Genomic DNA, 24,212 nt, shown 5'->3' with positions numbered 1-24,212 from the left:
TTAAGCTACATGAGCTAACTTTGGTGTGATAATTATACGCGTATAATTAAATATAACTTTTAGAACCAAAGTTTATATGTTCCATCAATCTCTAAAAATGGATACGTTTTCAATTGTATAAGAGTAAGATGATCTCACGAATCTTTATGAGACGGGTTAATCTTACCGATATTCATAATAAAAAAATAATACTCTTAACATAAAAAGTAATATTTTTTCATGGATAACTCAAACAAGAGACCCGTCTCACAAAATATGACTCGTGAAACCGTCTTACACTATATATATATATATATTCAGAACGTGAATTTAAAGAATATAAGAATGGGGACATAAAAATATTGAATGAAATATATTCTCGTGCATCATTGGAGCAAAGCACGTGATATAAGGACCCGGAAGATACCCACCAGACAAATTCAAATTGTTGGTAGAATTTTAAAACATGGCGTCTTGTCAATTTTTATCATATACTAGTGACGTGATGGCATTTTCTGTGTTGTATATAATATTATATACAAATATTATGTAATATTTATTTTTGTTGGAATATTATACAATATAAAATATTTGAATTAGAACGTTTCTACCAACTATATCTTTTAATAAAATTTTAAACACTTGATCTTACCATAAATATCATTGGTTGTTTATGTATGATATTTTTAAAAATTTTCAAATAATTATTTTAAATATAATTATTATGTTTAATGATTATTAAATACATTAAAAAGTGATTTACCAAAGGAATTTGTTGAGAAAATTTTGGTGACATGACTATATAAAATAAAATATCTACATATTAGAATGTTGAGATAAAAATTGGAAAGATTTTGCTGTTACTCTAATGATCTCAAGCTTTATATTATATATTATACTATTAATATAAATGAGGCATGAAAGGGAAGTGTGAGAATTATACAGAGACTAATCAAGCACAAGGTGCAGATCGGAAGATTACTGTATGACAAAACATCTGCGGTTTTAACAAATGCAGGAAGAAAGAGCAACTATCCAGAAGTTTGTATTAGTGTAACAAACAAATTACATATGTGAACACAGTGAAAATAGAGTGTTCTTGGCATCCCCACATCCAAACTCCGAATTGAAACTTGCAAAACCATAGTGCCTGAAGATAAATTTGGAAGTTAGCTTCAGGGAATACTATCAAAACTACATGTTCGGCATGTGAACGCAGACAAATTATTTAGTTATCCGTGATGATTCCACTATTTCTGCAAAACCTTAACGAAATTAAATTCATCATAGCAAAAGGACCATCATGCACAAGGACTAGCCTGATTTCAGGTCGAAGCTTTACAAAATGGATCCGTCATAGTTGTTTTTATCCTAAAAGAATCATTGAATATCACCAAATTTCTTCATCATAATAATCATTCATTGTGAGATAATTGATACATGTGGGATTCACAACAAGTTGGACCAGTATCAGCAAATCAGAAATGGCATGATTTCCTTTTAATATGCATGGCTTATCAAATGATCCATACTCGCAACAAGAATTAGCAATATGCATGGGACGGGACTTGCATTTAAGAGCATACAAAAGTTCATGGATAAGAGTGGCGACATTGGCACACAGACATGCATGGTGATCTGAGACGGTCAAGGAGTATCACATAATTCAGACAGTATAGAATACATATTTTAGGATAAGATCAGGATTCTCAAACCTGCTGGACAAAGAAATTCAACTAAATGGTCCAAAATTTATAGACAAAATATTTTGCTGACTCTGACTTTGAAATGTTCCAAGAACTAGTGTAATAAAGGTATATTATTACTGCTTGCCAAACCCTAAAATTTTTCGTCCATGAATTAAACAGTTAAAAGGATAATCATTCTCTAGCACAAGTTAGTGGCAAACTGTTGCCCATGCAGACAAATCCACAATTTTAAATTCCTTTTCATAATGTTTTCTTGGGGAGCGTGAGACATTTATAAGAACATTGTGTTATACCAAAACATCAACAGCCCGAGGATAAAGACTTTATTTCTATCTTTCACTTTAAATGATGTAATAACAGACAACTTCTAAGGAAGCAACCATAACAGGATACACCACAAGTAGAAACCAGCTCGATGGAGAAAAACAAACATTCTACTGTCATCATAGACTAACAAGATATGTGATGAATGAGCGGGAGTTGGGGTCCAAAAGTAATGCTTATCACCGATAACACGATTATCAGGAGATAGGAATAATACATCATACTACCACAACTGGTTGAACTTTTATTCTGATAGTGGTATAATCCTGTCAAAAAATTTAACAAAAAGATGGGGCACCTAAATTTGGTTTGTCCTGCGCATACAATCACTAACCAAAATCATATTACTCAACCAAAATTTCCATTTTACCAAGTGTCCAAGCAAGAAAGTTAAAAATTAACCCACAAACAGAGAGACATTATAAATGTAAAAAAATGTGGAATCTCAGTGTCACAAATTACAAACAAGGGGGACAAAACAACTCCATTATAATAATAATAAGCATGGATATTATGCGTGCTACCAGTGAGGCTTCGCAAATCATGTAGTTCTCATATCTGGTATAAAAATGTCAACTTCCTGGCTCCTGCTTCCATTACCCATAAAAATTAGAGAAACTTTTGAGGTCGTCTTCATTTTATCTTAATACTGAACTCAATCATCGTGCAATTCCATAGAGAATAATAAAATTAGAATTTAGAAGATAAAATGCATCGCTATTTTAACATCAACACGGAGATTCACTAGGTCAGGTGCACAACAATGCACTGCATTAAAACTGTCCCATTTTGTACAAATTTGCTATCCAGCCGACTGGGAAATAAACAAGGTTAAATTTCTCTATCATAGCATAAAAAATAAATAAAATTGACTCAACTTTTGCGGAATCTCTCAAAACCAATTCAAATCATCCTTAAAAATGCATAGATTAATCGATAATAGAGTTTTAACTTCAAATATCTAAAAAAAATAAAGCTTGCACAAGGAAAGAGCGAGCATCGATTAATATAAGTATAGGTGATAGAATCAAGGCAAAATGAGAACTATATCATGACATCAATTAAATTAAAAATCCCTCACTTTCACAACTTACTTACCCAAAAACACAGACGATCATCAACAGATCACGCACAATAAAACCCGTAGAAAGATTAATATTTTACCAATGATCAAGGGATGCTGGATCGGGTTCAGACTGGAAGATTATCGACGGCCGAGTGAGAATGGTTGACATTGTGATTCACGGAGGAGGAGGAAGAAGACGTGGAGCTGAAGCGGAGATTTGTCAACATGAGTGGGCGATCTTTCGCCTCCTCGTCCTCATCGTCAGTGTCCGAGGTGGTAAGATTAACACAAGAACATCGCTCGAGTGAGGCGAAAAACGCCGCCGCGACGCTAGTCCCAAACCACCGCGCAAGGCCGTCCACCTTCTCGTAATACGACGCCGTATTCACGCCGGAATCCTCCATCTACTGTGTTTCTACGATTTCGAACTTCTGAATATAGGAATGTATAATATTTTTATATATAAATTCCGAGCTTTGAAAGACCTTGCCACATATTATCGAGCTACGAGCCTTCGGTTTGGTCTTGGTCAATTTTGGATCGTTTTCAAATGTCTAAATTCGATTTGGTTTTCTTATACTTCAGTTTAATTTCATTTTTATTTTTATATAATTTCCAGATTTGCAAATATAATTCTATGCACTCATATTTGGCAAAAACTTTATGAGACTGCCTCATGGGTCGTATTTTATGAGACATATCTTTTATTTGGGTCATCCATGAAAAAATATTACTTTTTATGGTAAGAGTATTACTTTTTATTGTGAATATCGGTGGGGTTGACCCATCTCACAGATAAAGATTTATAGACCGTCTCACAAGAGACCTACTCCTCATATTTTGTAAACTATTTTCATAAATTTTTTAGAATTTATACATAATTATAATTTATTATTTTTCATTGATTTCTTTAAATTAATAATTATTTGATATAGATGACAATTTGACATGGCTTTTTTTTTAAAATTTATTGATGTAAATAAATGTAATTGTTTAAAAGTAAAATAATTTAATCCTTATATGTGTATATATGTGAGATTGTGTGATTGTTTGAATTTTTTTAAAAAAAATCACAATATTAAATTGTAACCTCGTGTTTGATATTATTTACCATTGTTTAAATATAATTCTTGATAAAAATATAAAAAATTACAGATTAATTGGAAATTTTAAAAGAATTAAAAATCATTTCGTAATAAAATTATAGTTTTTTAATTAAAAATTTATTATTACTTTCAATTATATAGGCCGATAAAATTTTATGATTCTCCCATATATAGTGTAATAATTATATTAAAAAAAATATAATTTTAAACTTTATAGAATTTCATGATTAGAAGTTATAAAATAAAGAAAATAAAGTTAAATTTTTTAGACAACAAAAAAATATTTGTTTTTATTAAATATATCATTAAATTTCTCTATAACTTAAACTCTATTTTTTATTTTATCTTTTTATCATATTTGTTGCGAGACTGTTTAAATATTTAAGAATTAAGTGGCACTATATATTTTTAGATAATATTTATTATTATTATTGAATATTACAATCATTGATATACATCATAAATTAAAAATCACGAAATCAGCACCAAAATTCAAAAATTCCTACTACATTCGTACTGTTGATTTTGATTTCAAATTATTCTAAAGAAATTAATAAATGAGCCAGCGCAAAAAAAAAAAATGAAAAATCTGAAGAGGAAAAGATAAAATATATACACAAATATATTTTTAAGATGACAGAGAGTGAGAGAGAAGAAAAGATTATAGGTGATCGAGAAAGAGTGTGTATTCCTTAAAGAGTGAGTCTCATGTGAGACCGTCTCACGGGTCATAATCCGTGAGACGGATCAACCCTACCCATATTCACAATAAAAAGTAATATTTTTAGCATAAAAAGTAATACTTTTTCATGGGTGACCTAAATAAGAGATCCATCTCACAAATACGACCCGTGAGACCGTCTCCCACAAGTTTGCCTTCCTTAAAAGTATTTGACAAAAACTTGTGTGAGACGGTCTCACTGATCATATTCGTGAGACGGATATCTTATTTGGGTCATCCAGGAAAAAATATTATTTTTTTATGCTAAGAGTATTACTTTTTATTGCGAATATGTATAGAGTTGACCCGTCTCACAGATTAAGATCCGTGAGACGATCTCACGTGAGACTCACTCAAAGTTTTTTAAACCATCTAAATATTTGGAAAAAGACATTTTTTATGGTTTATAGTTCTGTTTTGTGCTTAAATGTTTATATGTTAATGAATTTTACGAATTAAAAATCTATTGAAAATTTAAATATCTCTAGACTTTTGTAGAGTTTTTAAAAATTAATATTGAATATCACTTGATTTTTTAAAACTCAATTAAAGTCAATTTGAATATCTTGGGACTTAATATATAAAAATCTTAATTAAATATATCTAAAATTTTAAAATATAAAAAAATAGTAAAAGTCATTAAATATTCTGTATTGAACATAATATGTTTTGATAATTTTTATTTCAACCCTGACAATCTTGTAATTATCATTTTATTCATTTGGAAATTTTAGCGTATTTCTTTTACTTTATAATAGTGTGTTAATTTAAAAGAGTAGACCTCTTGCATTGGAAAGAATATTAAAATATCCTCCCAGTCTTCCATTATTAGAAACAGAATCTCAGAAAAATTTATACAGTCTCATGAATTTTTATCTGTAAGATAAGTCAACTCTACCGATATTCACAATAAAAAGTAAACTTTTAGCATAAAAAATAATATTTTTTCATTGATGACCCAAATAAGATATCCGTCTAATAAAATACGACTCCGTGATACCGTCTCACACAATTTTTTACCTAATTTTTATATAAAAATTGAATTAGTTCAAAGATAATCAAGAAGAAATGATTATATAAGAAAACTAGTTATATAAACCTCGCATATACATATATATTATATGTAAAACGATCGATTTCGTGTTTACAATATTTTAATTTTAAAAACTGGAAAACCAAACCGAAAATTGAAATTCTCAAACAATCAAAACAGAAACCAACCCAAAAATCATTTAAATCGAACAAAACAAACCAAGATTTACGGCGCGATTGTTTTTCGGTTTAAACTCTTTAATATATATATATATATATATACATTTAAAAAAAAAAATCCGTAAAGGCTATTCGTTACCGACAATAAATTGACGTAAAGGTTATTATAAGTACAGTTAACAGATATTCAGAACATGATGGTAGAGTAGATGCTACCTGTGGGGGTGTGGGGGCAGTGTCCTCACAGGATCTCAACCATTGATTTTACATGGTGATTAAATCTGGGTCTTTGATCACTTCATGGGGCAGTGCCTCACAAGATAGGGTGAAATAAACCATATTGGGTAGTCTGTATATATATGTATCTAATTAAGCTCCATCATGAAATTACAGAAGAACATATGAATGAAATATTAATTTTCGGTATTTAAATTTGCATTTAATCTTAATTTTTTATCCGCATTTTGACAATTTTATCAAGAATATCTAGTTAGAATAGAACAAATTTTAAACGTATCTAAATCTGTCGAGTTACTTAAAATTATTTCGATGAATTTATATTACATATAATAACATCCATATTATATATATAGATGTTTTTTTTTTTTTAAATTATTTTATTAAAAAGAAAAGAAAAACAATATTGTTAGCAACGAAATGGAATACTCGTCCCGTGTTTTTTATCTGCCATTCATGGTTCAACTACCAAATAACATACGTTTCTCCATTTCCCAACCAACATTCCAATAATTTCTTGTTTTACTTCACATTTGTTAGATGACATGCATTTGTTTTAAAAACATCGATTCATAGTTTGCAACAAAAAATATTAATTTAATTGGCTACGTCCCTTAACCTGCACCAAACACTTATCGAGTGAAACCTGATGGAGAAGCCGAGGTTTGTTTGTTTTTTGTTTTTGAAATCTTATTCTAGCTGGCAGGGAGGACTCGAATTCGAATCCGAACGCCCGGTTTCCTGAGAAGCCGTAGTTGAATACCGTCTTTAATAAGTACTTCGTGGGCACATATACCCCCATCCGACTTCTTCTTTTTCCTCTTTGGATGAAACCTAGAGATCGCTGGAGAAGTGATGCAAAAGAAATGATATTTGAATATTCCTTCATATAATGTTTCTTGCTCAAATGAGTATTCCAAAGGGGAACTTTTAAACCGAATGGAACACAAGTTGTTTCTTGGTTTCTCTTTCGGGTTTTCCAATCAGTTTTTGTGATGCTCATTTGGGCAAGCAATGTTAAAAAGGAGGTCCTCCGATTGCGCGCGCGGTTTTCTTCGGGTAAAAGATCTTGATACCAGTTATATATGCACACATACATTCTCAATAAATTTGATACGAGGTGTCGTTTATATAATAGGTGAATGACACCTCATCGATGATCACAAAAGTGTTATCAAAACTGATATATACATAGAGACGATGTAATATATTTCTAAGCTAAATCTATGTGTTTAGAAATAAAATATACAATAAATATTTTTTTTAAAAAAATTTTCTAAAATATATTGCTTGTTTTTGCTTGGCCGGTCCATATCGGAAGTAAATGTAATTTGATGTCCTTTAATTTTGAATTTTATATTTTTATATGTCACTTCGGACATTTCTCTAGCTTTATTATTTTATATTTTACAATATGAATATATATTATCATGAGATAAATTGTCTCACTTATTTATTTTGGATGTATAAGTTATCTCCTTTGATGATGGTCGAGTAAATCGGGTGAGTTGGGTGGGAGATTCACCGCGCCAAGTAAGCTTCTCTCGGGGACGCTTGAAGATAATTCTCGGGTTGAATGATCTGCACACTGTTAAGAACAAAGAATGTTAATGGGGGCGCATGAAGGTTTTTAGACGTGGTTAGTCTGATATTTAAATAAGTCAAATATTTTTCTTAAAGGTGTGCAACTGTAATAATATATTTCGTAACGAAATCAAACATATATTTTAACTTTTCAAAGTACTTATTGAACACAGCCCCATTGAGCATAACTGCAGAAGTGGCGTAAACCCTATCTATAATATTTGGATTTGAATCATGGATTTGAAATTCCATTTTGTTGTTTGGTAAAAATTTTAAATGTTATCTAAGAATTAGGATTGACTGTTAAAAATAATATTATTCGCTATTACAAAAATTCTACGTTGCTTATTTTTAAAAAATAACTTTGTTTATTTATAACATTAATATAAATGCTGGTACATGGTTTTTTAAGATATAAAAAGAAAAAGTATTTTGAAAGAAAAACCAATTTTTATTAAATATTTTTTCGAATAAATGAAAAGAATAGAGAGTTCATCAAGAGAAATTTTTAAAAAGTTAATAAAATTTGATACATTAGAATTTTTGTATTAAAAATGGAGGTTTTTTAAGAATAAGAAATAATTTATAGAAAAATTTAATATAATTTTTTTGATCGATTTTAAAATAATATTCTCAAAATATATAGTAAACTGTGTGGAAATTAGTAGTATAATTTTTTTGGAAAATTAGAAAAAATATTTTATAGTAAGTTATACAAATTTAAAAATTAATTTTTATTTTCCACAAAACCCAAGTCCCACAAAATCTTTGCATTTTTGAATATATAGATTTCAAATCTATAATAACAAATATATTAGTTTGTTTGGACAAATCAACTTGACAATAAATAAATAGATTACAAATCTAAAATAATTATTTTTAAGTCGTGTCAATCCCAAAATGAAATCATTTTAAATTCTCCCGCAATTATTTTCTCATATCTAAATCATTCAATCCTAAATATAGACATATTTTATTAATTAACTTAAATCAAATCACATCAACTATCAATAACATTTCAAAATTCCATCTTTTCAAATTACACCAAATTTTTTTTTAAAAATAAAAGATTTAGGAAAAGGCTCATAGGCGAGTCATAAATACTTTTGAGTGGGTCTCATGTGAGACCGTCTTACGGATCATAATCTGTGAGACGGGTCAACCCTACTCATATTCACAATAAAGAGTAATACTCTTAGCATAAAAAATAATATTTTTTCATGGATGATCCAAATAAGAGATTCGTCTTACAAATACGATCCGTAAGAACGTCTCACACACTTTTTGCCAATACTTTTTAGTTCCTAAAATACATGCGTAATTCCAATTATACACAAGATTTATTAGTCAAAAAAATAAAAGATTAAGGGTCAATTATATTAATATGTATTTATATAAGCACAAGATGACACACAAGATGGAGTTAAAAGTAGATGATTTCACTCCTTCCGTAAAAAAAATAAAAAATAATACTAATTTGATGACGTACTGAAACGCGCATGCATGCATAAAATCGTGGGAGCAAAATTATTGACGGTAAAGAACGCGTTGGATAAATAAAACACGATTTAGGCCAGAATTTGGAACGAACAGCATCCGCCACACTGAACAGTGTTCAAATAGTACTGCTCCTTTTTCGGTTCCTTTTCCCACTGTTGCCTTTCTTTTGATTGAAACATTTGAATTCTCACCATATATTACATCACTCATAATAAATGATCTAAGTGATAGTAAAGATTTATCACAAAAAATTCTCACGAAACAGTCTCATAAGACAGTAAAAATCAATGAGATCGTCTCACAAAAAACCTACTCTAAATTTATATAAGTAATATTTAACATTGAAATCATCACAACTGAACGTTCAAATGTGTGCTAGTAATTATGTTGTATACTCGCGTGAATTTAGTGATTTTGGATTTTCGATGATCAGGAATATTAATGTGTATAAAATTTGCCATCAAATCTTATTTTATAATGTATATAATTTTTATTTTTTCTTAAAATATAAATTTAGAATATATATCAATATTATTTCTCAAATAGTAATGTTATCTTTGCATGTGTTGTTGTCGACCTTTTTTGGTAGTGCTCCCACAGCAGTGTCATTTTCCAAAATTTCAACTCTAAATTAAATCACATTTATTACAAAGGTTGGTCACTCTCCATTTTTTTCTTCTAACGAAATTTGATTTTTCAGTGTGACGAAAGCCAAAATAGGTGGAAGAAAAGTTTGAATTTGGTACAATCGATAGCTAGCTAGCTGGACCAAAATTTTGAAGGCCTAAAAAATCATAACCTCAATTTAACTAACTCTTAAACATTAATTCTTCCTTGGTAAACAAAGAAGAAGGGATGCACGAATAAGTACATACGATGATACATATGAATTTCGATTTATGGACTAACAATTAGAAGTTCCACTGTTTCTCTTTCGCATGGCCGTTTATAGATCGAGCTCGATAAGATCAAGATTCTTGTTTTTAGTTACATTAGAAATCCCAAAAATTTCTTCGATCTTGTAGGTAGCTCTCTTTCCATGCATATATGGCTAGTTAACAAAATCTAACAACTAAATTCGGGAGTTGCATGCATGAGTCCATGCTCCTTAATCAGCCACAATATGGCACGTTTCGATATGCCGCATGAGTGCCAAACTATAGACGATCGAAGTATGATGAGACCTCGACTTTATGTGTTGGTTTACCGTTTTCTCGCATCCAAAGAAAAGCGAAAGTTTTTGAGCGTCGTATGATTTACACCATTCATATTAAATTCATATTTGATTTACCTTTGCGTTTAAGAAAGCTGGACACTAAACAAGTCCGAGATTAGTGGAGTTGGTCGTTCTTATAAATCTCTACGAAAGATCAACTAGAATCAACCACCTTCTTCAATTTTCTATATCAGGACCACGATTAAAAACCGAATTCATTTTATAGATCACACTAGAAATTTTTTTTTAAAAAAATTGTTTTTTTAAAAAAATTTGTTTTGATAGTAATTAATTGCCAGAATTTCAAAATTGGTGCGGCAGCACGGTGGTGCTGTCACTGCTGTGGAGGAAGGGGTTTGGCCGTGTGAGAGGAGATAGGGAGAGATTTTTTTTTGTGGACAAAAAATTGTGGGTACAAATCTTGTTCACATAATGAAAAAAGAAAATTTTGAAGGACAATTTTTCACTGATCTATTTTTTATAGTTGTCAGTTTTGTGAAATCATTCACTAAAATAAATAGTTCCATTCTCTTCACTTAATTAGAAGTTAAACTAAATTACACAACTTCCAATACACATAATCAGTTTATAAACTTATTTATATTCAATCTGTTTCACATCTATCCAACTACAGTCGTCAAATTCAACTCTTTTAATTTGACCATCTCAACAGGAACACATAATCCAAAACTTGTGTGACCCTAATGGTTCAGAGATACAACAAGTCGTGGGTTCACAACTTCATGTGATTCAGAACAATATTTGTTCTTATTCAGACTTATCATAATTAGTCTCATTCTTTTTATCAATCCCTTGATCAAGGACGTCTGAACTGAAGTCTTATTGCACCCATCATATAATCATTACAAGAAAAATGATTTCCACATAATGCACGCTGCGAATATTACTTTTCACGGCGTGCACCCATATGTGCGCTGTTAATAGTGTTGCACTTGATACTATTAAAGGCGTGCATTAAAAGGACGCTGCAGATATTACTATTGACGGCTTGCATAAAGCACGCTGCGGATAGTAACTTGATACTATGAACGGCGTGCATTATAAGCACGCTGCAGATATTACTATGGACGGCGTGTATTAAAAGCACGCTGCGGATGGTAATATCCGCAGCGCACAATAAATGCACGCCGTTAATAATACTATTAACGACGTGTATTTTTATGTGTGCTGTTAAAAGTAAATCATATTTTTTTAAAAAAAAATTGTGTTCAGACATTAACGGCGTACATTTTTATGTGTGCTGTTAAAAGTAAATCATATTTTTTTTTAAAAAAAAATTGTGTTAAGACATTAACGGCATACATTAATCGCACGCCGTCAATAGTATTATTCACGACATGCGAATTTATTAGCAACGGTGTTCTTACAACCGTCGCTAATGGAGCGACGATTTATATAAAACCGTCGTGGATTTAAAATCGACGACGGTTAGCATTAACCGTCGCTAATAAATGTACATCGGCGACGGTCTTATAAAAAACCGCCGCTACAAAATCGCAAATTCTCTATTTATATCCGATTTCCGTTTCATTTTAATTCACAACACTTAAAATTTTTCTCTACTTATACGATTTTATTTTCGATTTAGATACGTGTTTTTGTTTGAATTTATGATTAATTTTTAAATTGTTAATTAAGAGAATGAGTATTATTATTATTATAGTTTTTATAAAAAATTATTAAATTATAAAAGTAGATTTTTTTATTTTTACTCTAAATTTTGCGACGGTTGCGAAATTATAAAATTGTGACTAAATTTAAGGACCGTCGATAAATCAGCGACAGTTTTCCGATCTTTTACCGTCGTCGATTTGCGACGGTTTTGTCGAAAACCGTCGCTAATATTTTATTTTTTTCACTATTAACGGCGTACATTGCACGCTGCGGAAAGTTGTATTAACAGCGTACATATGCACGCCGTTGATAATAGTATTAACAGCGTGCATATGTATACCGCGGATAATTTTGAACTTTTAACCGCTTGCAACTTTACTGCGCGCTGCTGGAAAACCATTTTTGTTGTAGTGAATGGCAAGAGCATCTAGTATCATCGCATCATAATCCCCTAGGTATTACTGATAGAGACTGCAAGAACATTGTGCGACAACCGACATGCTTACACGAGAAAATGTTGGTAGGAGAAATCGAACTCTTATAGCATATTGCGTGGTAGAAAACAAGAAGCAAACGAAGTAGCTAGCATATCCATAATGAATGGCTTTGAGATCGTATTTTTTCATGTTCATATAGTGGTGACCACTAGAAGAAGAAAAAAGAAGACTCGTGCATCATACATGTTTGATACCTAATTTAATATAAGCCATTTGGGCAGTACTAGATAGAAGTTAGAAGTGATATAATACATTCAAAGCACAAAGTAGCTAGAATATTATTACCTTAAACCAGATGGAGAGGTGAAAAGCGAACTGAAAACCAAAACTCCACCTCGAGAAATGGCAATAACTTTAGGCATCTAAAAGAAAGAAGTGTGTCCACATGCATATAAGCACTATGTTCTTATACCTTGATGTAACATGCACATAATATAGTTGACTTAAATTTTTGGTCATGCATCACCATTATCAACCTGTTGAGTGGGGTGGGTGGGGGTCGGGTACTGGTGCATCTAAAGCCACGCCTCTCCTGCTTGTGGAACTTTTATTTAAAGGCAACGAAACTTCATGTCTGATCACTCAAACGTTTGCGTTTTTTTCGGAAAAGAAAGAAAGAAAGAAAGAACAAGCAGCTGATCCGTAAACGGCGCCTCCGTATTCCTTGAACATATAGTTTTGTAGAAGAAGCCATATTACCCTTTCTTAAATTTTGAAAAGTGGCCTACTTTTATTTCAGTCGAGGTTATATATAGCTATGAATCCAAGACTAAAAGCCTCTGTCTTAGCTATTTTCCTCATCGCAGGTGATTATGGCATCAAGCTTACCCCGGAAATCAAGTCTGATATTGCTTTGCTTATTTGATAAAAATTATATATTTGTCTTCCCTTCTCTTTGCAGGCATCGTTGCGGGTTTCGGCATTCGTGCGAACCCTATGAATTCGCTTAACGTAGTAAGTTTGCTCTACAATTTGTAATGTAGAACTGGGACGTATTTTCCCTATGCAAAGTACCCAAAAAAATTATCTAATTTTATGTCTATTTTCTTCAAATTAAAGTTTAATTATATATAATTTGATGAATTAGTTTCTTCATAAATAGGAAGAGGTGAAAATAAATTCAAGAAAGCTTCTGTCTTTCAAGGATGTTATAATGGATTACGACGACCCAGGCCCTAATCCCAAGCATGGAAAGAAAGGTGGAAACGGTGGTGGTGCTAAGAATCCCTAGCTAGCCCTTTCTTGATCAAAACGTGAAAGTTTTGTTTGTGTATTATGCATGCATATATATATAAATGTGATAGTTGAGATATAATATATATATTATTGAAATAACAAAAATCAATTTTGAAAGCGCCGTCAGCTTTCTGATCAACTGGAATTTATCTCATATATCGTGTAAGTGATCGAGAATAATTAAATATTTGGCTCTAAATCGGATTTATTAAATTTTGAATTAATATAATTCGCTTTAGTTTCTATTTTAATAGTATAGGGCCTAGTCCATGTACGCTTTATGGACATAACTACAAGTAGAGATGACAATAGATTAAGTTTAAACTCGATCTTGTATTAAACTCGTCCCGGCATATTTAGACTCGATTAAACGGGTCCGGAGAAGGTTCGGGGATTCGATATACCCGGCCCGTCACTGTATATATAAATAACTATATAAGTATCCATGTATATATATGTACATATATTATTAAGAATCTATTTATATTTTTTATTTATTGAATAATATATACATTAATCCATAATTTGAATAAAAATTAAAAGATTTTAACTTGGGTAATATTTTTTTGTTTCTAAATATTATTAACATAAAGTTAAAAGTAATTTTAATAATTTTTTATTGTATAATTATTAGAATTATTTAATTTTAAGAGTGTCCAACACAGATTGAACCCGCCGAATTTAGGGTCCGAGACAAACTGGTCTAAATGATGTGGGGCGGATCTTAAGTTATGATAAGAACCGTTTCAGACTCGTGATCCTTAGTTACAGAATCTTGATCTCTTTAGATATTTTCATTCTTGCATAATGACTAATGTTTTGATGGTAACTTTATCACGTAGTACTATGAAAATGAAAATTGTAGTACAATATGTCGTTTCCTACATATATGGGATAAAGTGCATCTCTTTATCTGTCTTCAAAAATAATGCAAGTGAAGGCCAAATAGTTTCAATGCCTCAACACACACCATGTAAAGTGTTGTATCAACCACTAACCACTAACCACAAGCATTTGATATCTGATAAGGATTCAAGATAGACACACCATTATAAAGATTGTAAGATCGATGATCGTTTTTTTTTTTTTTACATAAATTTTCGAAAACCTTCCGTCCAACTGGATTTGGTATTTAAGCGAATCGATCAAAGAAGGAATGACCTCTTTTAAGATCATGGATCTAACCATTCAAGAAATGTTTGTAAAGTTTCTTGAGACCATTTGCAGCATCTTGGTTCTGTCGTTACATTGAATAACAATAAAAACATTGTCCATATTTCTTCAGAGAAGAGGTTCGGGACTTGACTCCAATGGAAGAGCAAAATTGTATTGACCGGCCATATAAATTATTTGATTTGCAATTTTATTTATTAATCCAATAAGATATATTGAGATGTGAAGATAATTTTTTTTTTTGACAAATAAAATAAAATCGTAGTTTTTTCATTATTTTAAAAAATAAAAAATCCAAATTCTCACATTATCAAAATAATTTTAAAATGAGTAGGTTTTTTGTGAGACCATACAAACGAATGCATCTTGTTTATATTTATAATAAAATGCAAAAACTTAAGTGAGATGGTTTTACGAGTCGTATTTTGTGAGACAGATCTCTTATTTGGGTCATCTATGAAAAATTATTATTTTTTATATTAAAAGTATTATTTTTTATTGTGAATATCGATAAAGTTGATATGTCTCGAAAGATCTGCTCATAATAAAAAGTAATCTACCTCTCTCTTCTGTGGGCTGAATGGGATACAAAAGATGGACCGAGCCAGAATAGGTTAAAAAAGGGATCGAAATGGATAATATTTAAACTTTGATAGAAAGCGACTTCCTCGCTAACTGCACACAAGGACTTAAAAACGTGTGTAAGAAAAAAAACTAAAAACGTGTTAGGTAAATAGCAACTTCTTGAAATCTAAAGGATTGGGACAAATGTAATTAGTCTTTTTTTATACACCTAAGACAAGAAACATAAAATGTAAACTGTATCATTGTACTAGATTTTATCTGTATCAGATTGCAAAATCAATAGTTCATCTCCAATTCGTCGAATTTTCGTAGCGTCAGGTGTTACACCAATTTTTGTCCTAGGTGCTTCGAGTTTAATTTATATTTTTACGTTAATTTCGTGTGACTGATGATCGGTAGTTGAAGTTTGCGGTTTTTGGTTTGCTAAAACGTTTTGTGTTTGATCTATTTATTTTTAGCTAATTTTGGTTAGTTTCTTTGTGGTTTTTTTCCTTTTTGGTGAAAATTTTAGGTAACTTGTATCCGAAAGTGCGTTTTTCTTCGTAATATTCGGTGAATTATTGTGTGGACTATGGAGCTGAGTAAAATTCATTTATGGAATGGAATATTGAATCGATTTGCTTGATCTTATTGATTGCACTCAGTAGTCCTGTTATTAGTGGCTTTTTGGATTAAATTTGCCATAATTGAACTTTTGTGGGTTTAATTTGACTTGGGGCTTGTTTTCTGAAGAGTGGTAAAATTCATGTAAGATATAAACTTGGTCGATTCTATGTGGTGATTTTCCTGTCAGGTTTAAACTTCCTTTTGCGTTCAACTGGTATTTTTTCTGTTAATGATAGCGTGGTTTATCAATTCTGAACCATTTTATTTATTTAGGATTCTTCTAGTCTTGTTTATATCGATATCCTATTTGCATATGAGAGATAAAAGTTGTGTTGCAACTAACTGTTGGTTGTTTTTACTTTGCTGCAGTTATATGTGGTTAGAGTTGAGTTGGATTTTGTTCCAGTTTCGTGCTATCAAGGTTGTGTAGAGATAACCTGAAAACATTGTGTCTTTATTTTAAGATTTTGCTTGAATACTTCTGTAAGATTGCTGCTCCATGTCTATGTTGAAACCATTATCACGTGGCAATGATGGTGAGTCAGTCAATAGGTCATATAGTTTTCTCCGGGATCACAAGCATTGCACATGTAATTCTTCAAGTCACGATTTTTTGCATGACAACAAATTGTTATTGTTGTTAAAAGATGAAAATCTTGGGAAAAGTTGCTCCTGCGGCCAAACAAACGTGTCGGAACTAGATGTCACACTCTTTAATGAAAATGCGAAAGTAAGTGGAGAGAACCAGCTTATTGAGGAATATTGTGAAACCTTTTCCGAAAATTCTGCTGCTTTTTGTTTGGGCAAGCCATCAAAGAATAGTTGTTCTAATGCTAAAAGCGATCAAGATAGATGGTTGCGGGAACTTGAGTCCATTGCTGATGAAAGTTTTGAAAGGGCATCGATGAGCAAGGACTTGAAAGAGTCCTGGCACCCAATTACTAATTTAATATATTTGGACTGTGAACGGTCAGAGAAAAATTGCTCTGATCTGGATTCTCAGTGGAGCGAAATTACGAAGATTGAACCATGGTGGCATTCAGCTGATAAAGATGACGTAGCATCCTTTATTTCTCGGAGGTCATCTTCCCACATCATAAATTGTGATCTGCCAGAACCTCAGGCCTTGCATTTTGAGAAGGGGTCAGATAATGGTGTAAACTGTTTTGACCAGGTAAAAGAACAAATGGAAAATAAAAAGGAGAAGGTTTTGCGTGCGGCCGACTGTTCTCTAGGAAAAGGTGCAGGATTAATGGAGTGCACATTTCAAGGTTCGGATGAAACATTCAGGTATACTCAGGAAATTTACGTGTGAGGTGACAATGTCAACCTTTTTTACTTAAGTATGAAGTTAGAAGTTTAATGACAGAGAATTTATCCCTCACTACTCTAGATTGGTAAATGGTTCATTGCCTGCCTAAAATGTATGGCTATTCTTCTTGTTCTTTTTTCTGATGGATATGATAACCATATTTGAAGATTTCTAATTTTTTGTGGCTGCTATCAAATTTATGCGCCTCATGCATGAGTTTACGAAAAAAAAGCGTTGCTTCAAGTGCTATTACCTTTATCTAACACTGGAGATAATATTATGGCTTTGTTGGTGATGAAATTTGGGATTAGAAGTGGGGACAGTAGAAATTGAATACGGGGAAAGGAAATTGATCATATGACATGGAGTCTGTGACTCTTGCTCACGATTGACATGTAATTACATTTTACTTTTAATTACTCATGTATATTGTTTTTTTCAAAAAAAAAATTGATGTCTTGTTCGAGGCTTTGAGCTAAGATTGATCGTTTGCTGCGTTAATAATTGAAATTTGAAAAGCACCTCCCGCCCTCTTCCCGTGGACGAATTGAATCATATGAAAGAAAGTGAAGGCTAGTTAGTTACTAACTTGGTTATATATTTCTCTGTATGACAAGCAATGGCAACTTTGGTACAATCAAAGTTGATTCATCAGTTACCCCAGGACAAGAAAGTTGCGACCTCAACAAAACTCAGCTTTTAGAGGCACTCTGCCATTCTCAAACCCGTGCAAGAGAAGCCGAGAAGTTAGCACAGGATGCCTGTGATGAGAAGGACCACATAATCGAACTTTTTTTCAGACAGGCATCTTATCTGTTTGCTTATAAGCAATGGATCCGAATTCTGCAAATTGAGACACTTTGTCTCCAGCATGGGAGTAAAAGTCACCTCCCATCAGTTAAAAACATTGTATCGGGAAAGAACAGGCATAAGATCAGAACAAAACCGGGTAAAGGTGGATGTTGCATATGCAAATGTGCTTTTGCTTTTGCACTAGGATTGAGCCTTGCTGGTGCTGGTTTGCTTGTCGGCTGGACCATCGGATGGCTATTTTCAGCTTTCTAAACCATGGTTTGTGTAAATCCAGTTTCTTCGTCACTAGTATGTAACATAGGATGTGAATGTTGTGTGATATTATTGTGTATAGATGACATGGAGTTTTATCGTTCATATGGCTTGCCTAGGGGATTGCTCTTTTTTCCTTTTAAAGGGAAATAAGTTGCTATTTTCTATATACATGTTTAGAATTACTACGAATGCTTGTGTCATCACGGACACTCTTGTCTGGATGTAACTTTATTTGTTAAATATTATGTTATGCAACATAGTTGTTTTCTATGTTCATATTTCTGGTCAGTAATCTATAAATAAACTTATTAAATGAGCGAAAGCAACGACGACTTAAAAACGTCAGTGGGACGATAGTTTAGTTGCTGTTATTTGTGTGACATTAATATTTATTAAACCTGCCACCTTTCGAAGCTAAATGTAAGTAGGAGGAAATTGTCATTTATGATCGAATATGGAGATGAACATACTTTCATCGAACATGAGGACTTGAAAGGAAGAGGTTGGGGTTTCTCAATGGTTTGGGGGCAAAAACCAAATTTTGCTCCAATCCCCAAACTATTTTATCTCGGATGCCGTAAAGGACAGCAAAAATAATTTTGTTTTATTGTGTCCAAAGTAACATTTACGTTTAATATGTGGTTGTTAGAATAGTTTTAATCCTACAAGACAATATAGTGGTAAATATAACAAATTTTCATGTCTGAATAAAACAAAAAAGAGATGGGTTAGTTCTTCCGATATTCACAATAAAAAGTAATACTCTCAGCATAAAAAATAATAGTTTTTCATGGATGACTCAAATAGAAAATCCGTCTCACAAAATACGATCCGTAAGACTGTCGCACGCAAATTTTTGTCAAAAAAAAAAGAAAAAAGCGTGGTCTCATAAAATGTAGAGGAATGGAGACTTTTTTAAATCAATTATTTCAACGAAGATACGGCCCATTTTTGATTTCATTCTAAACTATGGTTCGGCCATTTTGTCATAACCAACACATAAACCCTTCTTTCATGCATCCAAATTTGCTCCGCCGTCGTGCTGTTGAAATATGGAAACAGGAGCTTCAACTCTCCATGCAAATGGGAATTTAGCTGGTTAGTTTTCTTACACTTGTGCTCTTTGTATCTGTATTTTGAGGTTTGTGGGGTTGTTTTATTTTGGAAGGCACGAATTGGTACAACACTTGGCAATATGGTCAGGAACGGAACAGATTTGGGTTGTAATAGGATGTAGCTAGAACGATAGTCTCCACGACCATTACGGCGGCCTTGATTGGTAGCCATAGGTTTACTTATCGTGTCCATGGTTCTGTATGAAATTTTTGATTTGATGTTTGCTTTACTGAGCATTTAATAGTTTTCTTATGAAGGTTCATTTGTAAACAATGGGATGTTTTCGATTCAATTAGTTTAGAACTACAGAAAGTTGTTCCTTGGTGTGCTGACGATCTTTTATTATTGTACTCCTATTTTCTGCATTAAATTGGATCCTTTCAATGTGAAATTTATGCACGTCGGCTTCAAATGTGTGACTATGTGCTGAAATGTATTACAAGTCTTGGGTTAATCTGTGGAGTCTTAAACCTCTCATCCAATAGACCAATACCTGAAGTGCGTCAAGATTGTAAATTAACTTCAATAGTTGTTTGGAAGTAGATTATGGGTCTGAGGAAAATGCTTGAATTGTTCATACTGCTTTGGCAGTTGACAAGGAGGCAACACTGCATATTATCCCTGCTTCAAAGTCTATTTTCAAGCTTTAAATGTATTCAGAATGAGAGAATTAGTTGTTTGTGATAACAGTTAAAACCCGGCAAGGTGAAAAAGCAGATGTTAGTATTCAATAAAAAAAATTAACAAAATTCAAAATTGTGAAACTTACATCAATTCAATTGTGATTTTTAATTTACAAAATTTAAGTTTTAATTTTTTTTATATATATAAAACCCAAAATAACTTTACAACGTGTCATAATTCTTTTTGAACAAATAAAAATAAATAAATCTATTACTATTTTATGAATGCTGACTGAAAATGGTATGAAGGGTTTAAAAAAATGGGTATGAGGGTGAATTTTCTTTCTTCGTATTACCCTTATTTGGAGTAGTTTCCGTCCTTCACTGCAATGTTCCTCAATCAACTGTCAACTGCGAGCTGGGTCATAAATTTCGAATGCCTGATTTTTGCAATTGCAGTTGTTATAGAATCTCCGATAGCAGATTGTCTACTATGTCACCACTCACGGGCTTCGGAGATTTCTGCTAAAGATTGAAATTTTGCTTGTGGTCATCTCGAATTTCTGCCAAAAATTTCAATTTTCGAAGTGGGCGTTTCATATATTGGGAAAAGTTCGAGTCTGGGATTTGGAGTTTTATTTCTGTGTTAAAATGGCAACATCTGAAATCAAAAGCGTTGAATGCATCTCGGCATCGTATGACGTTGCAGATGAAGAGTTGCAATCATTAGTGCCATTCCGCCCCCCTTTGATGTCAGCTCTTGATTCGGGTAAATTCAATATCTCGCAGACAGCGAATGTTAAAAACGTAAATTTTTTTTTGCCTAAATTCTCCTGTTGTTGCTTTGTGATTTATTCGTTCCTTTGCTGATATAATTATAGCACTGCCGCGGGATAAATTAACCTTGAAATCCATCCATCAAAATGGTTTATCCAGCTCTGAGAGACAGTAAGTTTGTCGCTCAGCCTTTTGTCACGTTTTTTAGTTTGTTTCTCATGATGAAATTTGTTGCTTGTTTTACCTATTATAGTTTTTCTGTTTCTTGATCAAGAACTTAGTTCAAGTAAATTTACTTAATGGCTTGCATAGGAATTTGGATTTTTTGCTTTCCTTTTCTTTAGCATATCCTATTTTGATAATTTAGTTGAAATATTGGCATATCAATCGTGGCTCCCTTTGGTTGTTTTGCCCCTGGTTATGTCTTTTTAGACATTGAACAATTTGTTTCAGGAGAAATGTTTATGTGGTACTGGTTGCAACTGGAAGTTTCAATCCTCCTACATACATGCACTTGCGTTGTTTTGGTGAGACATCTCATCGTCAATGATACTTTTATGCAATGCAGCAATGATGATAAATTCTTGTGTTGTTCTAATCCCACTTTTATCTATTGTTTCTTGCCTTTATTTCTTTTCTTGTACCAGTAGATGTGCTCCAATGGTTTGGGTTAGTTGCTGTTGAATACATTCTCGTGCGAATTTTCCTAGTGAAATTGATAGTTGTACTAATTGTTATTGCTCGTTGTTGCATATTTCTATGACGTTTTGCCGACAATTCTTGTTCTTTTGGTCAGAGCTTGCAAGAGACGCATTAAATTCGCAAGGGTTCTGTGTCATTGGTGGTTATATCTCACCTGTAAATGATGCATACAAAAAGAAGGTAGGTATTGAGCATGCGACATGAGCTATATGGATGCCCATTCCCTGATTTACGGCAAAGAAAGTAACAGCTTGGGCGACTTTCCATTGGTAGAATAATTTTCAACAATATTGAAGATGTTAAGATGAAAAAATTAATGAAAGAAAAGGTATTATAAGATTATAAGTTGCTGAAGCTACATGAGAAATAACATGTATAATGGCACCGGGCTAGTTCCCTGATAACTATGGTGGAAACGGATTTTACCTTTTTGATCAGTAAACTCATGCCCTTTTAAGTTTTTTCATCAACTCTCTAATTAAAATATTTCAGAGTAAGGTAACTTCAACTTATTTTTTTTTTTTAAATTTTTGAATTGTTTTTTTATGCCTGCGTGTCATGGGTGTACGGAAAAACAACTTCCACCAGATCTCATTATATGCATAAGGGTTTTGAACCAATCAGTTTCTTATGTTCTTATCTAAATTTCAGGGTCTTTTACCTGCTCAACATCGTGTTACCATGTGTGATCTCGCTTGTAGAAGTTCTAACTTTATTATGGTGGATTCATGGGAGGTTACTCTCACTCTGTCACGTACACACACATTGCACATTATCAGACTAAAGAATAATTAGCACACAAATCATTAAATTTCGGAAGTTTGAATTACTTTCTCATGCATCTGCTACTGCAATTAAATTTGTACATTTTTTTGTCTTTTTGACTATTTCTATCTGATAGGCAAGTCAGGATACCTACCAGCGCACATTAACAGTTTTGTCTAGAATTAGGACTTCTCTATGCGAGAGCGGATGTGTATCCCATGGTAAACTCATTTCCTTTTATGTTAGTTCTTACTGATTGTTGGTTAATTGCACATAGATCCCATTTTCTAAAGTAGCTTAAGTTTAAGTGAAACATCAGTGAGATATTATAGACAATCTTGTTGAGTCTATCCCAAAATTAGAGTTCTGCATTGTCGAAAATATCATTCTGAATGTAAAAACATGTGCTTTTTTTGGATTTTACTGTTCTACAAGTTTTCTTTCTGATGATTAAATAAGAAATCTTTGTTGCAATGAAGTTACCATTTTTACTTCGCTTTTACATGTCAAGCTAATGAAATTGTCCTTTTTCGTAGAGTCTCTGAAAGTCATGCTTCTTTGTGGTTCTGATCTATTAGAATCTTTCACCGTTCCCGGAGTTTGGATTCGTGAACAGGTAAAGTTGTGCAATATGCTCGAGTAGAGGAAGAAGACTAATACAGAAATGTGCATGTCTAAAATAATTTGCAAAAGCAAATTGTTAAAACTTCATTTTGCTTAGTTTTGTCACGCGCATTGTTTTATTTCCAGGTAAAAACTATATGTAGAGACTTTGGGTTGGTTTGCATCCGTAGAGATGGTCAAGACGTCGAGAATATCGTATTGAATGATGATATTTTGAATGAATTCAAGGTAATACTTTCATTGTGCCTTCCAGTCGTTCCAAAGTTGTCGTCGAACGAAGGGGGTCAAATAATTTTTCAAAAGCCTTGCAAGTTTCTCTCCGTATCATAAACAAACTATTTTCTCGATCAACATAATTCATTGCAGGATAATATCAAGATTGTCGATGAAGTTGTACCGAATGGGATCAGTTCGACAGGCTTGAGGTAAAAACGCCCACTCTGAACATGTATCAATCTTCTTATACATATATATAGTTTGAATCTTGGTCATTGATCCAACGAATTCGAGCTTATAACACTGCACAAGTTTCCATGCCCAGAGAATGCATTTCAAGACGGCAGTCGGTGAAATATTTGACAGCAGACGAAGTAATTGACTATATCCAACAAAATAACTTGTACACAAGACACACAGAAGATTATCCTATCAACGGATGAGTAGTGTTCACTGTTTGGAGCTCTTTTGCCCGGAAAGTGAACATGTATGGTGATGAGGAACATTATTTCTTATACATGGTTTGTCAATTATTAATGATTCTCTTACAAAGAAATTCCGATGAATGCTTTTATTGCCAACAAAAAAAGAAAAGAAAAAGAGAACTCAAATTCATGTGGTTT

General features: G+C 32.4%; 1 protein-coding gene and 2 long non-coding RNA genes across 8 annotated transcripts; 2 read left to right on the top strand and 1 right to left on the bottom strand.

Moving 5' to 3' along the window:
- Nucleotides 1-897: 897 nt before the first annotated feature.
- Nucleotides 898-2,279, bottom strand: LOC140805106 (uncharacterized). Its single transcript, XR_012112271.1, has 2 exons — nt 2,230-2,279; nt 898-1,129 (listed from the first exon to the last, which is right to left on the bottom strand). It is a non-coding gene; the product is annotated as an uncharacterized lncRNA (long non-coding RNA).
- An 11,072-nt stretch (nt 2,280-13,351) lies between these two features.
- On the top strand, nt 13,352-14,097 carry LOC140804872 (uncharacterized). The gene is made up of 3 exons (XR_012112223.1): nt 13,352-13,592; nt 13,688-13,740; nt 13,889-14,097. It is a non-coding gene; the product is annotated as an uncharacterized lncRNA (long non-coding RNA).
- A 1,838-nt stretch (nt 14,098-15,935) lies between these two features.
- LOC140804818 (nicotinamide/nicotinic acid mononucleotide adenylyltransferase-like) lies at nt 15,936-24,155 on the top strand. Of its 6 annotated transcripts, none has more exons than XM_073160964.1 (11): nt 15,936-16,122; nt 20,965-21,274; nt 21,387-21,453; nt 21,736-21,809; nt 22,079-22,164; nt 22,636-22,719; nt 22,886-22,970; nt 23,286-23,365; nt 23,500-23,601; nt 23,740-23,798; nt 23,902-24,155. In XM_073160964.1, the coding sequence occupies exons 2-11, from the start codon at nt 21,157-21,159 to the stop codon at nt 23,969-23,971; spliced, it is 825 nt and encodes a 274-aa protein (XP_073017065.1). In that variant the 5' UTR covers nt 15,936-16,122; nt 20,965-21,156; the 3' UTR covers nt 23,972-24,155. The 6 variants fall into 6 exon arrangements, with proteins under 6 accessions (XP_073017065.1, XP_073017062.1, XP_073017061.1 ...); XM_073160961.1 differs by having other exon boundaries at nt 15,941-16,122; nt 23,915-24,155; XM_073160963.1 differs by having other exon boundaries at nt 15,943-16,098; nt 23,915-24,155.
- Nucleotides 24,156-24,212: the final 57 nt, after the last annotated feature.

Source organism: Primulina eburnea, chromosome 11 (assembly GCF_022965805.1).
Source record: "Primulina eburnea isolate SZY01 chromosome 11, ASM2296580v1, whole genome shotgun sequence".
In the NCBI taxonomy this organism is placed as follows: Eukaryota; Viridiplantae; Streptophyta; class Magnoliopsida; order Lamiales; family Gesneriaceae; genus Primulina; species Primulina eburnea.
The sequence above is the reverse complement of the archived record's forward strand: the minus strand, read 5'-3'. Positions and strand labels throughout refer to the sequence as shown.

What these genes read in the sequence shown, in the direction of transcription:
- LOC140804818 (XM_073160960.1), top strand. Translation starts at nt 16,886, where the DNA reads ATGTCTATGTTGAAACCATTATCACGTGGCAATGATGGTGAGTCAGTC. An exon ending in GGTTCGGATGAAACATTCAG is followed by an intron (nt 17,677 to 18,315) that starts GTATACTCAGGA and finishes CTGTATGACAAG; the next exon opens with CAATGGCAACTTTGGTACAA.